Source organism: Asparagus officinalis, chromosome 1 (assembly GCF_001876935.1).
Source record: "Asparagus officinalis chromosome 1, Aspof.V1, whole genome shotgun sequence".
Classification (NCBI taxonomy): domain Eukaryota; kingdom Viridiplantae; phylum Streptophyta; class Magnoliopsida; order Asparagales; family Asparagaceae; genus Asparagus; species Asparagus officinalis.
The window spans coordinates 110,208,567-110,224,553 of NC_033794.1; the positions used below are offsets into that span (position 1 = coordinate 110,208,567).

Genomic DNA, 15,987 nt, shown 5'->3' on the forward strand with positions numbered 1-15,987 from the left:
TGAAATTTGATGAAGAGTGGGTGCATACTCACACAGGCTTTCCCATTGATGGGGAGCTGATCTACGGGAATAGAGACTCTCACAACCGACTTTGGAGGCAATACTTTGAAGATAAGAAAGAAATGCTAAAGGCCAAGCCAAAGGCAAAGGCAAAGGCCAAGGCTACACCAGAAGCTGGTAGCATGATGAGATATGTCGAGGAGTTGCTGGAAACACTTGTTGAGTCCTCTGATAATAAGGACATTGAGGATTTTGTGTTGCTTCAGATATTGTACCAATGTGCAACGATTTGGTGCCCCAACAGCTCTCAAGGCATCCCAAGACAATTGTTTCAATATGTAGATAGTATCGAGAGAGTGAAGACCATTGTGTGGGGTAAATTTATTTTTGATGAGACGAAGAGAGGCATTCAAATTGCTGTTCAAGGGATGAGGAAGCCAGGGGTTACATACGTACCTGGATGCATGCCGCTCATCCCTGTATGTTGCATGATCATCTGGCTTGACATTTGATCTAGTTAATAGGAGTCATGGTAACATGCATTAGAAAACATGTACAACATTGGACGTTAATAGGTTAACATGTTAAAATCAACATGTTAACATGAAGTTTGACATATAAAAGTAAAAGTTAACATTAATAGGTGAAAGTTAACATGTTAACATAAACTTTAACATATAAAAATTAAAGTTAACATTAATAAGTGAAAGGTAACATGTACCCAGTAATGTTAACATGGGTTAGTGAAGTGAAGGCTAGCTATTTAGTATGTTGTAGTTCAAGAAAGAGTTATGCAAGTTAATTATTTTGACAATTGATCCTTCTATTCTGACAGCTTTGGTAGTTTGAGATGACTGGCATTAAAAAACCAGCCCTAAACTTGAGGTGGAAGCCTCCGATGACCAACTGGGTAAGGGTCGGAGGGACGGCTGGATCGCTGAGGATGGAGACAATCGTCTCTAAGGCCAAGAAAGCAAGCATAAAACTTGAGGAGAAACCAATTTCACTCAGCATTGGATGGGGTGAAAAATACCCTCAAAGGGAGCCCAGCAGGAAGAAGATTGAATTCACTCGCTTTGGGAAAAATAGAAGCCCAACGTCCGGGAAGCAAGAGAAGAAAAGGAGTAATGGGCAGACCAAAAAGTTAACTAGGCCTAGAAAGATGAACGAGGAAGAAAAGCAGAAGGCTGGGAAGCAAGAGAAGGTGATGGGCAGACCAAAGAGCTCATCTGTGGGTTACGTAAGCAGCAATGACTCTTTACACATCACAGCATATTTACATTGAGTTAAATATTTTATCGTTATCATTAATTCATTTTCAATTTGCATTGTTCCATGTTAACTTTCTTTTGTGGGTTTTCATAACTATTCTGCTTAATCTTGTGGATTTACAAGGGTAAAGGGTATATGGTGTACTTTACAGATTTTGTCCCAGCATATCGCTGATGCTTTTTCAAGAGAAGATGAAATAGATAAGTTGACGCCTGTAGAGCAAATTCATTTTTGGAGGAATACGGCCAATATAAATTGGAAATTGCTCCACGCTGTCAAGCGTAGCAAGCGCCTTCAATGGGATGCTTGCTCCCAGGAGATACATAGGTTGAACAAGAAATTGGAGCGCTATGAAGGGATCGAAGACTTGATTGACCCCGAAGACCTGAAGAAAAATGTGAGGGAACTTATGTCACAAAGTGATAGGCATAAAGGGTATGCACGATTCTAATGATAGGGGTGATATGGGTGATGATGGAATTTGTTTTGATTATGACGATGTATCGAACATTGGCAAGGAAGCTTCTCATATTGCCGAGGCTGTTGCGCAAACAGAGAAGGAGGCAGAGAAAGGTGAATGTCAAGAAATGGAGGTTGCGTATGTGGAGAAAGTCATGCATAGCAAGGAGGAGAAGAAAGAGGAAGAGAGAGAAGATGAGAAGAAAGAGGAAGAGCAAGAGATGGAGAAGAAAGAGGAAGAGAGAGAAGATGAGAAGAAAGAGGAAGAGCAAGAGATGGAGAAGAAAGAGGAAGAGAAGGAGGCAGCGAAGGAGGAATGGCAAGAGATGGAGGTTGACAAAGAGGGGAAAGCTGTGGCTAGTGAGGAGGATAAGGATAAGGTGCAAGTTTATCGGAAGACAGAAAGAGGACTCGCTCACATCTAGTCCGAACCCCTTTCACTGAAGGAAAGAAGAAGGACGGTCATCCAGAAATAATTAATATATCACCACACAAGGATGAAGAGAGGGAGAAAATCAGGTTCTATTGTAAGCCTGATGAATGCACTTGGGATATTCTTGGGAAGAGGAAAATCAAGAAGAAGGAGGAGGCTCTATTGAAGTTGCTAAACGAGGGTATTCCCAACGTTGATGATTTTAGCATACGTGTGATTGATAGTGAAGGAACATTCGTTCACAACTTTAGAGTGCCTCAGCTCGTTCACAACTATAGAGTGCCTCAGCATATAGCAGCAAAGCTCACACCAGATGAGAACAGATGGCTCTCTCAGTTCTGCAATGAAACAGCCCATCAGTAAGTTTAGACATTCTGATTAACCGTGGCTACATTATGTTAACTTTTATTGTTACATGTTAATGATTATAGGTTTATGTTAACTTTCATAGTTACATGTTAATGATTATAGGTTTATGTTAACTTTCATAGTTACATGTTAATGATTATAGGTTTATGTTAACTTTCATAGTTACATGTTAATGATTATAGGTTTATGTTAACTTTCATAGTTACATGTTAATGATTATAGGTTTATGTTAACTTTCATAGTTACATGTTAATGATTATAGGTTTATGTTAACTTTCATAGTTACATGTTAATGATTATAGGTTTATGTTAACTTTCATAGTTACATGTTAATGATTATAGGTTTATGTTAACTTTCATAGTTACATGTTAATGATTATAGGTTTATGTTAACTTTCATAGTTACATGTTAATGATTATAGGTTTATGTTAACTTTCATAGTTACATGTTAATGATTATAGGTTTATGTTAACTTTCATAGTTACATGTTAATGATTATAGGTTTATGTTAACTTTCATAGTTACATGTTAATGATTATAGGTTTATGTTAACTTTCATAGTTACATGTTAATGATTATAGGTTTATGTTAACTTTCATAGTTACATGTTAATGATTATAGGTTTATGTTAACTTTCATAGTTACATGTTAATGATTATAGGTTTATGTTAACTTTCATAGTTACATGTTAATGATTATAGGTTTATGTTAACTTTCATAGTTACATGTTAATGATTATAGGTTTATGTTAACTTTCATAGTTACATGTTAATGATTATAGGTTTATGTTAACTTTCATAGTTACATGTTAATGATTATAGGTTTATGTTAACTTTCATAGTTACATGTTAATGATTATAGGTTTATGTTAACTTTCATAGTTACATGTTAATGATTATAGGTTTATGTTAACTTTCATAGTTACATGTTAATGATTATAGGTTTATGTTAACTTTCATAGTTACATGTTAATGATTATAGGTTTATGTTAACTTTCATAGTTACATGTTAATGATTATAGGTTTATGTTAACTTTCATAGTTACATGTTAATGATTATAGGTTTATGTTAACTTTCATAGTTACATGTTAATGATTATAGGTTTATGTTAACTTTCATAGTTACATGTTAATGATTATAGGTTTATGTTAACTTTCATAGTTACATGTTAATGATTATAGGTTTATGTTAACTTTCATAGTTACATGTTAATGATTATAGGTTTATGTTAACTTTCATAGTTACATGTTAATGATTATAGGTTTATGTTAACTTTCATAGTTACATGTTAATGATTATAGGTTTATGTTAACTTTCATAGTTAGGGATGATAAGGGATGATAGTATATGTCACTGATGTTCCGACACAAAACTTGCATTGGCTGCCATATAAGTATGAAAGATAACATATAGCGCTGAAAGTTAACTACTTCCAATAAAAGTTAACCTGTAGCTCTGAAACTTAACCACTATCAGAAATAGTTAACATGTAGCTCTAAAACTTGACATATATCAGTTAGAGTTAACATATAGCTCTGAAACTTAACCATTTATAGTAAACATTAACATATACACGTGATACTTAACCAAATTCAGTTAGAGATGACAAAGATGATGGATATTAGAACCATACAAAAACAACACATGAAGAAAGAACAAAGTTTCCATTTTTCAACTTCGCGGTTTGCTTGCTTCAGTGCTTTCTTCAACTGCTTTGCCTTGACCGCCATATCATCTTCAACGGGGACTTCTGGGCAATCTGGAATATTGCTACTTACCATTGCATCTTCACTGTGAGCCCAAGCGAAAAACTTGCATTGGCTCTTTGGGAAATTTGCACATCCCCAGAAGAATCTACCCTTGTTCCTCCCATTTTTGCACTGCTTCATGGGTGTTGGAATGTTACAAAAACAACATACCTCTTCCCATGACTGAGAACCCTCTGACGTTTTCATCTCGCAATCTCAAGAGGGAATGAAGGGAAAGTTAGAACTTCTATTAAGCTTATAACTTTCCTATGTGCACATTTTATATTGCTTAAGGATCAACTTACTAGCCGTTGGAATATGGCTATTTGAAATGACTGGTTGCTAGCCGTTAGAACAGTGACTCATATGTTGGAGAAGTCACCTATTTAAACTCAAAAACTTGACATGACAGGTGAAGATCTAAAAATGTCTCTCATGCTTGCAGTTTCTATTAACAGCATGAACAAAATGAATCTAACAGGCATTATCACAGATTACAAAAGTACAACGCTATATACTTAACAACTTTAAAACCATCTATATGTCTCATACAAAAGTATTGTTGTTTATGCGTCTTGTTTCAGCTTCTAACAACAATACTTTTGTATGAGACATATAGATGGTTTTAAAGTTGTACTTAACAACTTTAAAACCATCTATATGTCTCATACAAAAGTATTGTTGTTAGAAGCTGAAACAAGACGCATAAACAACAATACTTTTGTATGAGACATATAGATGGTTTTAAAGTTGTTAAGTATATAGCGTTGTACTTTTGTAATCTGTGATAATGCCTGTTAGAATCTCTAGATTGCCTAATCTCTAAAGTGTGCCCTTTTTCCATATTTTCCCTAACAATCTTCTCAGCTTTAGGACAAAGATAGCTTGTCCACTTACACGCCATTATCCGTCTGTTGTTCATGCGAGCCATAAGTTGTTTTCGGATATGCTCCACCATTTGTAGGATACGTAACAAACGGGCTTCACGTATCCAGCTGTTAAAGGATTCTGTGACATTAGAGGTTACATGGCCATATCTGCAAAGGTCAACATTTAGAAAGTATGATGGGCATATAATATGTTATCTTCTTAACAAGTGACCATAAAACTTAACCTATACTGCTAAAGGCTAACATAAAAACATCATAGTTAACATATATTGGTTAAAGTTAACATATATCAGCGAAGGTTAACCTATAAAAAGGATACTTCACATATATGCATAACAGTTAACATCAACCGCAAAACGTCATAATGATTGAATGCATACCTAATGCCAGGGAAGAAGGCATTTGCCCAATGCTCTGGCGAGTAATTAATTGCAATCTCATATGCGGCTGGAGCCATCTCATAAATTTTCTTCATGTAGTCGTTCCATTCCGCTATAGTGTATTTATAGCAAGCAGTTTGGAGCAAATTCCCCAAAACCTGTGTGTCCTTTGCCTTCATTCCCAAATCCTTGAGCTTTGATCTAAAATTTTCAACTAGATGCAGAATGCAGCGTGAGTGAATTGCTTTGGGGAAATATTCTCTCACGGCTTCTCGAATCCCCTTGTCAGCATCAGAAATAATTACCAATTGGTGGGGGGGATTGTACGGGTCTAACCTTTCATACAGTATGGACCACAGGCCTTGTAGGAACCATCTCCAATTATCAATATTTTCTTGATCACATATACAATACGCAAGTGGAAATATCCCTCGGTCTCCGTCATAGGCTATGGTGCTTAGAAGCATGCCTTTATATCTGTCTTTCAAAAAGGTCCCATCCAAAAATAAAAGGGGTCTACAGCCATTTAAGAAACCCTGGATGCAAGCAGCATAACATATAAACAGTCTTCTGAACCTTCCTTCATTCTGGTCAATGCAAATGTAGCTTCCTGGATTCGTTTGCTTCAACATTTGCTCATACCTGTACAACAATGCCGCTTCTGGACATGTAAATAAATATAATACATTGGAACATAAGGGTAATATATTAACATTAAAGCGACTACGATAAACATTTGTACACAAGTTATAAATTAACTGTAATATTTACCATCTTAATTGATCATAAGCCTCATAGCTATCACCATACATATCCTGTTGCGCTCTTTCTTTGCCCCACCATATCTTACTGTATTCAAGTCTCAATCCAAATCGAGTGAGGAAGTCCTTTTGCACATCAATTGGGCGGATTTCAGGTCGTGCCTTTAATACCGGTCGCAATTGGGCTGCTATGAACTTGCGAGATGCCCGTGATTGCCCTGACAAGCTAGAATGTTGTCCGCAACTGTGTTCATTCACAAACCTTTTGATTTCCATTCTTTTATCATTTTTAACAGGAGCTGCAAAGAGCATCCAAGGGCATCCATACGTCTCCTTATATCGACAACAAACGCGGATACGTTTGGGTTCATTCTTTACAAATTCATATTCAAATTTTTTGGCGATGGAATAGTATTGCAAAGCTAGTCTCAATTCAGTTACGGTTTCAAATTGTTGCCCCTTTTCAGTTAATGCTGTGTGCCACCATTGAGGAATGCTCGAAGTGTTATTGAGAATATCATCAGCCCTCATTACAACCTCACCAGACGGAAAATCAGTTTGGATTCTCTCTGAATTGGATGCATTTCCTGGAGGAGGACAACTATAATCTGCATTCAAAGAGGCATCCCTGTTGCACAATTTAATCAAACAGTGAGATATCCTGCACACTATGTCAAATAATCTTCTTATAACTTAAGTTACCAGCACTATGATGAAAGTTAACAATATGCATGGTTAACACAGCACACCAAAAGTTAACTAACTGGGAGTAAAATTAACCATTTTGAGTAAACTTAACATAGAGCAGTGGAATTTAACAGACAATGGACATAGTTAACACATAAATACGAAAGTTAACATGTTCAAGAAAAGTATAACATGTTCCAATGAGAGTTAACATGTTCATATAATAGTTAACATATATCTTAGATAATTAACCTGTAAGCTGAAGGGTTAAAATGTACCCATCAGTGTTGACAATTATTTTTCCCCAAAGTAGCATCGAAACCTGAAATCACAATTTCAACATCACACATATACCAGTTTCAAGCAGAGTTCATTCTATTACTTACAAATCAGTAATAACTTTCTGTTTTTTCCTCAGTAGGACACTACTTGGCATCAACATCTTGCATTTTAATCAGAACAATTCTAGTTATTTACTTGCGTTCCAACGTGCACTTAAAATCATGCAGAATATAGCATTATCGCCTGACGGCACCATGCTCATCAACTCTTTGGAACCCGTTGGGGGTTCAAATTTATGACGACGGTTATACGGTTACATTCAGGGGATTTAAAGCCCAGAGGGGTCATTGAAAGTTGACCAAAAGATAACGGTGTTTACATCACACTAAGCACAATGTTATAAAGAGTTTACTAATTACTTACATTTCCCTAATATCTTTCTGATTCTTCCCTGACGTGGAACACTCTACATTAACAGCAGCTTGCATATGAATCTCCGTACAACCAATATTTTGATTGTGCTCCAACATGCACTTCAGGTCAGCTTCGTTCTCAACCGAAAAACTCAGGTTGGGGTGCCTCTCAGATTTATATATCAGGGAAAAAGATTCTTCAGGTACTTTCAATCTTTCAGCCACACCATATTTCAGCTCATAAAAGCTTGTTGTCGACATTAGCTTCATAAATAAGGCATTCTCGCCTAAAGACACCATGCAAATCAAGTCATCGGCGGCCATTGGGTGGTTGAGAGTTATGAGGACAGTTAGAGGACAGTTATGAGGAGGTGAGGAGTAATTGAGGTGATTTCAGCCGCATAGGCGTGGTTGACAGTTGAAGAACATACCCTAATTTCATTAATGAGAGAGTGAGAGCTAGAACTAACCGATTTATAGTACCGTCTGATGAAGCAGCACAGTAATGGAGGGAGCGCGCGCTTTTTTCCCCCACTTTCCTCCGTCGCTTCGCCTTAAATGCGATGGGAGCGGTCGCCGCCAGAGGCGGAACCCATTTAGCCGGTTTTCGTTTGAGAGAGAAGAGGGTAATTTAGGTATGTTGGTCAAAATACACCCAATACATGTATAGGAATGAGGTTTTAGGGCTGGGCCGCATTTTTCACCATTTAATGGGGCTGAATGCTAAGGGAATTAATTGAGGGGGCTGGGCCACAACCGGATCTTTTTTTGGGGGCCTTAAAACATTTTTCCCACACCCAATACATGTATAGGAATGAGGATTTAGGGCTGGGCCGCATTTTTCACCATTTAATGGGGCTGAATGCTAAGGGAATTAATTGAGGGGGCTGGGCCACAACCGGATCTTTTTTTGGGGGCCTTAAAACATTTTCCCCTAATTTTTTAGGGTTAAGACCAAATTACCATTTCCTGAAATTACTCATGGGTGAAATTGGCTGAGAACCTTAAAACTTAAAGAGTTTTGTGACATTTTAAAATTTTAAGGGCTTTATCCTGGGCCATTTGTTAAATTTACCCTAAATAGAATGTATGAATTTTATGATTGGTAAATTGATTTGATATCTAATAAAGTGTTAATGCAAATCAAACTAATTTGAAATACTATTATATAATAAAATTGTACATTTGATACAAAAAATTATCATTGCAATGCGCACTTATAGCCTACATATAAACATGAAAATGGACACACGTGCAAAGCACGTGCAGCGTACTAGTACTATTATAAAAGTGGGTTGCCATGTTAAAACATTTTTACCTAAAATGCTCTCCAATACATCCATTCATACATACATGCTCAATTTTTTTATAACCTCCCTCCATGCATGCATACATACATGAAGACATACATGCTCAATTGTTCATAACCTCCCAATTGATTGTTATTAATTTTTTAATTAATTACCCACTCATAACACTCCTCCACTAACTCATCTATTTTGAAAATTTATCCTTTTATTCAATAAAAATTTTAGTTTATATAAAATAATAATATTTTACTTACAAATATAATGATGTGATAGTTGACAACAATCACATTCCACTCTCTCCATTATTTGAGAGGCGTTTCAGTTATGAGATTGAATTTTTTAATAGCTTTTTTTAGTAACTTAATAATGCACATATATTAAAATACCATCAAATCATGAGTTACAAAAACAGTAGCCGATAATCTTATCAAAATTTCAGTTTATAACTCAAAAGTCATGTGACTCCTATAAATTGATCGCATTTCCTCAAATCCAACTATCCCACATCAAATAGAAAATAGAACCTGGAGAAAAGTAGAGGAAGAGAAGGAAGACACATTGAAGGTTAGTAAAATTTTAATCGTCGTTCATAGTATTATTATAATTTTCTTATTGTTGTGAAAAATAATGCTAGATGGTTATGATAACAAACGCATATTTAGACTAGCGCTTTATTTATTGGATTTTATCTACACTTAGTAATTTGTACTCCAAAGCTGTGGCACTAACAACAATCACTGCATATAATTTTTTTTACCTCTTTGATTTTCCACAATTATATTGTTACGGTTTACTGGAGATCTTTTTCATATCAGAAAATTCAATTATAGTTTTACTTCTATAAGAAATGTTGTAAACATATATAGTTGTATGAGAAATGTCATAACCCTATCTATTCTTAAGTCGCACTCATGCTCATTGAGCAAACTGTACTTCATAAATTTGAAAGTTTTGTTGAAGAACGAACTCAACAACAAACATTCTATTCTAACTCCATTGATGGTTTAGTTAAACTAAAATTTAAATATACTACACGTTGAATGACTGGTTTAGTTGTGAAACTAAAATGTCACAATATAAATATAAGTTACTGGGCTATTTTAGATAACGACATCTAAAGTTTAAAATATGTACACTAACATAACTTTATGCGCACTAATGATAAATAAACGTTACAACTATTTCTCTCCTACCAAATCACTATAAATAACAAGAATTTTTTATCAAAATTTTCCAATCAATATTATAATTCGTAATTAAAATTTTGATTGAGAAGAAAATAGCCAAATTTAGCTCTCTTTGCTGCTTGCGACTTTGACATTTTCGAGCTCACTTTATCTATGATTTTTATAATTTTCATGTTCTTTTCTTGATCAACATTGCTATAAACTAAGATCTAAGGTGTTCAATTATTTTTAGTCCTTTTTTGGAGATGATGTAAAAATATATGATTCATTTAATAAATAATAATTAAAGTTTCTATATATTTTTGCATTCTATTTTTTTCTCAAACCATAATCGTGCAATATTTTGTTAACTATGAGGTTTTTAGTGATTCTTTACATGATTACGTGCATTGAATTTAAAAAACAAAAAAAAACTCATATCTTAATTATGTAGCTTATTAGTTTGGGGCTAAAAAAACTCATATCTATTTTAGCTTCTTAGTTCTTATATCATAACATTTTTATTGAAATTTATGAACCTAAAAGTAGCTATTCGTTTGGTGAAATTATGATAAAAACTAATTAATTATAAATCTTGAGTCAATAAACTAGCATTTGAAAAACAAATTAGAATAAATTATTTGCTAAGTAAGAAATTTTTGAACTTAAGTTATTAAGTTTATTATAAAAAAATTCTCTTCTATGTCAATGTTGTATCAAGAACAAGGTAATGAAGGAGAAATATATATATTAAGGATACTAATTTTCTCCATTAAAAATTCTAAATTGAGTTAATTTTTTAGGGTTAAGACCAAATTACCATTTCCTGAAATTACTCATGGGTGAAATTGGCTGAGAACCTTAAAACTTAAAGAGTTTTGTGACATTTTAAAATTTTGAGGGCTTTATCCTAGGCCATTTGTGAAATTTACCCTAAATAGAATGTATGAATTTTATGATTGGTAAACTGATTTGATATCTAATAAAGTGTTAATGCAAATCAAACTAATTTGAAATACTATTATATAATAAAATTGTACATTTGATACAAAAAATTATCATTGCAATGCGCACTTATAGCCTACATATAAACATGAAAATGGACACACGTGCAAAGCACGTGCATCGTACTAGTTTATACAAATAAGAGGATCAAAGAATAACTGTTCATTCTACAGTAAACTTAACAATAAATTAACTATTGTAACATGAACAGGCAATACTATACACTCTCAGAAATTCCCTTTAAATTTCAAAATTCCCCCTTATTTCAGAATCCCCAACCTCACTCTCAGAAATTCCCTTTCTATCTTATCTCCACTATCTCAACTGAACGCCCTCTCTCCTCTCTCTCTCTCTCTCCAGAAGCAAATTTCGGCCTATTCGAAGCCGACGACAGCCATCCTCAGCTTCGCTCTCTCCAGAAGTAAATTTGGGCCAGTTCGAAGGCCACGATAGCGATGCGCTCCCCCTCCTCAGCTCTCACTCTCGCCAAGAACGAACCCTGGAGCGCCTCCCCTCCCACCTCGCCAACGCCCTCTTCCGTCGCCTCTGTCACCTCCGCCACCGCCATCGCCACCGCCACCTCCTCCACTCATCCCTCCTCGAGTCCGTTCAAAACTCTAACCCTAACTTTTTTTTATTTTGAACCTTTTCTATTGGAATTTGTGAAATTTATTTTGATTTTATGCACGGTTTTCCAGCATTGCGTTGAAGAGGTTGATTTGAGTGGGGAGAGCAGCATGGATGCTGAGTGGATGGCTTATTTAGGGGGATCATGTTCTCCATCAAGCATCAAGTTCTCCATCAAGCATAACTCCCGTGAAATTTGAATTTTTTTTTCAAAAACAGACCCAATTTCACCCAACTGGGTCTGTATTTGTAATTAAAGTTAAAAATGGTCTTTTTTGGGAATAAATTTCAAAACCGGATGGTTTTGAAAATTTGTCAGATAGAATTTTGCTGACTTTGCTAACATGATGATAACTAAGAGTAAAAGGATGCAGGACAAAATATAGCTTATTTTAAAGTTCAAGTGAATGTTGTGTAATTAGGTTTGAAATTGATTAGTTGTTATGGTTTAATTATTGCAACAGAGTGATGGGAATGGCCTCAGCTAAGTCTTTCTCGAAAGCATAATTTTGGTGCGCAATATTAGTCTTTTTATGCTTATTTATGAAATATTGAATATTATTCTTATTCCTTTACTGACATATTTGGCTTCTCATGGTATTGTCATGAGTTTGATTTTTTTTCCTTCTTAGAGTGGTATGGAGTAACATTGGACATTATGCTCTATTTGTATTGTGTCGTGAAACATGTGAGTATTAACCATTTTTTAATTTTGTTATATTTAGTTTTCTCAAGCTATGTTTTTTTAAAGCATCATACTTATTGATCCATAAATGCTCACCATGACATTTGTAGGTAACTACCTCATTAAACAAACAAAAAAGTATTCCTTTCTCGGTGAATGCATTTAAAAACTCTCCACTATATGAATCCTCTAATCTGCAGTTAGCTCATAGATCCATAGATAATTTGGTAATTATTTTATTACTTTTTGTTATTTTCTTAGAGTTGTAAGTTCCTTAATTCTATCACTCACTCACTTTAGCAAGTGCATATTGTGCCTCCAACTACAATAGAGTTTATGGAACCACTACATAACACAATCTACAGACAAAGAGATGCAAAATTCCTACAACTGTAATATCATTCGCCAGGATAATATATATCAAGGCAATATTTGAAATATACCGCAAATGATACAAGGATAGATAGCAAACCAACCAAGAAGTACTGTTACAAGTAGAAATGATAGTGCATTTTTTTAAATTTGATAACCTACCTATTTTCTATGGAGGAGAATGTAGTACATCACATGCATCTTACAATATGTAATGTTGTTTCTTATTAACATGCAATTGACTATTAAACTAATTAAGTTCTTTCCCTTCCAATTATTATTAGGCTTTTTAAAGTTTATTCTTTACTTATGTGTTTGTTTAAAATGTTAAATATAGCTTATTTTAAAGTTCAATATTGTTCTTAGTAAAATTTAATTTCAAATATTACCTCATTTTTGTTTGGGAATGTGGAGAAATACATTACTTCTTTTTATTTCAATGGTTTTAGGGCTAAATAGTCAAAGGATGAAGAAAGGGATTTGGAGGATATTTCTTTTATCAAACATTTTTCTCCTTAGGTTTTAGAATATGGAAGCACCACAACTCAACTTTTTGGAGTGAATTTACATGGATTCAGAATGATAATTGGTAACTATATTTGAATTATAAAGTTATAATTTATGCATTTTCTACATATTCCTAAGATGAGTTCTCTTTTTAGCTTTTAAATTCTACCATGTCTAATGATGTACTAGGTATATCTTAATATGTGATGTTTCATTAGGAGGTATGATTTTTTATTAGTTGTTTTACCTGCATACTTGCATAGAAGGACCTACAATGCTCTCCAAATATGTAACATACATTAATTGATTAAGTTTCTATGCTACTATTTTTTGTGTTGAAATCTAGAAGATAAGATGAATGTGGACATTACTTGAATATGGACAATTAATTAAGTGACTCTTCATTAGCCCATGTCCTTTAGTCTTCTTATTATCCATCTATATAATGTATGTCATGGACTACAAAATGTATGGAGGAATGAGGAAGATGAATAAAATGAGAATCACTTATCTCCCTATACATGAATTACATGTTAGTCAACCAATGATCATAGAATGCAAGATAATAGATCATGACAAACAGAAATGGTCATCCATTACCTGGTAATGTATTGTAAGCTTGTTCTAGTTTGAACCGTATACTATACGCACAAATATATTCTCTAACAAGAAATTCTAAGATCACAAGAGATATACTTATTAGTCTGCCAATGACGATGATCCTGATTCATATAACACAATCAAATTCTAGAAATATGAGTTTAAATTATTTTAAAACAGTATTTGTCCTTACTAGAATATAGGGAAATGGCAACTGAATGGTTCCAACCTTCTCTATCAACATTGACAGCTTCAAAAGTTATGTTAGAATGATTCAAAAATTGTTTGCCAACATCAGCAAAGATCTTCAACTATATCAACCGCCATCATCTATTTTCCCAAAATTTTAACCATAGCAGATCACAAAAATAAAGACTTAATCATGGTTATAGACTTCAGAAAATTGACTTATCTGCTAATACTCCTTCGTCATGATATAAACTACTATGGGGCTAAAATGACTTATCTGCTAACATTGGTACATTTCTGAAAAATGTATTTCTTTTGTTATGTATAGTATCATCAATCATTTATCAAAGCTGGAATAACGACATATGTTGGATATTTCTGACATAATTTTTACTGGACAAAGGCATTTCTTGCATTCAGGTGAGCCTGAAAGAAAAGTGGATTTCTGTAAATAAGGTTACTTCAGCAAATTTGTACTGTGGGATGAGTAGAAATGGGTAACGAAAATTTATTTGCTCCCTCATTACATTGTTTTGCCTATCAAAGTTTGAATGCTTATCCACTAGCACAAATTTTGACCTTTTAAGCAGAAGATTAGGAAAGAGAAGAAGCTAACAAATACAAATCTTCAGTTCATGTAACAGAAAATGCTATATCCAAAGAAGTATAAAAGAAACTTTGATAGTGTTTGTTGGAAAAATTGCAATGAAGAGAACAAAAGAAAATTGACTTGTATTTCTTTGATTCCGATTACAATTTGATTACAAAAGAGAGGAGAACGAATTTAGTTCTCCCCTTTGTTTAAAACTGGATTCTTCACGGTGGCGATGGGGTGCCTCCCTCGAATGCTCGCGTCGAGTTTGCTCTCCGTTGACGATCCGAACGTCTTGATTCACTGGAACATGGTCTTCTCCTCACGATTTGACGTTGTGGAGAACTTACGTAGCAAGTTTGAAACTCTAGACGAGTTGATAACTCTGGACGAGTTGGAAACTCTTGAAAAAGAGTTGATTTGAACCGAGAATCAGTTCTCAAGCCAAAGCCGAAGGCTTCAAGGAATGCTCCAAAGGATGAATGCCGATCTCTCAATCTATGATGCTCCAAGATCTCCCCCTTTGCTGCCTTTGATGCCAAAAAAGCCAGGCAAAAGAGCCTCTGAACTCAGTTGAGTTTCCCACTATTTATAGGGGATATAGGGGTGTAATCGCCCCCTTAATTTGCTCCTCAATGGGCTGAGTGGGGTGTAACCGCCCCCTCTTAAATAGCTCCCCAAATCGTGGAGAAAACGGTTTTGAAACCGTTCTGTTAGTACTTTGAACGAGTCAAAACGCCAATCTGGGCGTTCTGGACCTTAACTCTGCGTCTTAGAGATGAGACGCAGAGTTGGGCGCTTGTTGGGAGTTGAAAACGCAAGGGCCGCTTGCGTTCGGACCTTAACTCTGCGTCTTAAAGATGAGACGCAGAGTTGAGCGCTCGCTGGGAGTTGAAACGCACAGGCCGCGCTGTTTTAGAGATGAACTCTGCGTTTAAGGCTGAAAACGCAGAGTTGGGCCTGTTTTAGGTTGAAAACGCACAGTTGGGCCGTTTTTAGAGATGAACTCTGCGTTTTAGGCTGAAAACGCACAGTTGGGCCGTTTTAGAGATGAACTCTGCGTTTTAGGTTGAAAACGCAGAGTTGGGCCGTAACTCTGCGTTTTGATGTTATATCACAAGGATAACCTCTGCGTTTTGAGGTTATAACGCTGGTTCGACCTGTGCGTTTTGACTCTGTAATATAGAGACGAACCTTAGGCGGGCTTGGCGAGCTTCAGGCTAAATCCAATGTTCAGAC

The 15,987-nt window shown here is 35.1% G+C and overlaps 1 protein-coding gene across 1 annotated transcript; it reads right to left on the reverse strand.

Moving 5' to 3' along the window:
- On the reverse strand, positions 4,127-8,019 carry LOC109839249. The gene is made up of 6 exons (XM_020407681.1): positions 7,706-8,019; positions 6,324-6,941; positions 6,195-6,210; positions 5,553-6,088; positions 5,139-5,319; positions 4,127-4,414 (listed from the first exon to the last, which is right to left on the reverse strand). The coding sequence occupies exons 1-6, from the start codon at positions 8,017-8,019 to the stop codon at positions 4,127-4,129; spliced, it is 1,953 nt and encodes a 650-aa protein (XP_020263270.1).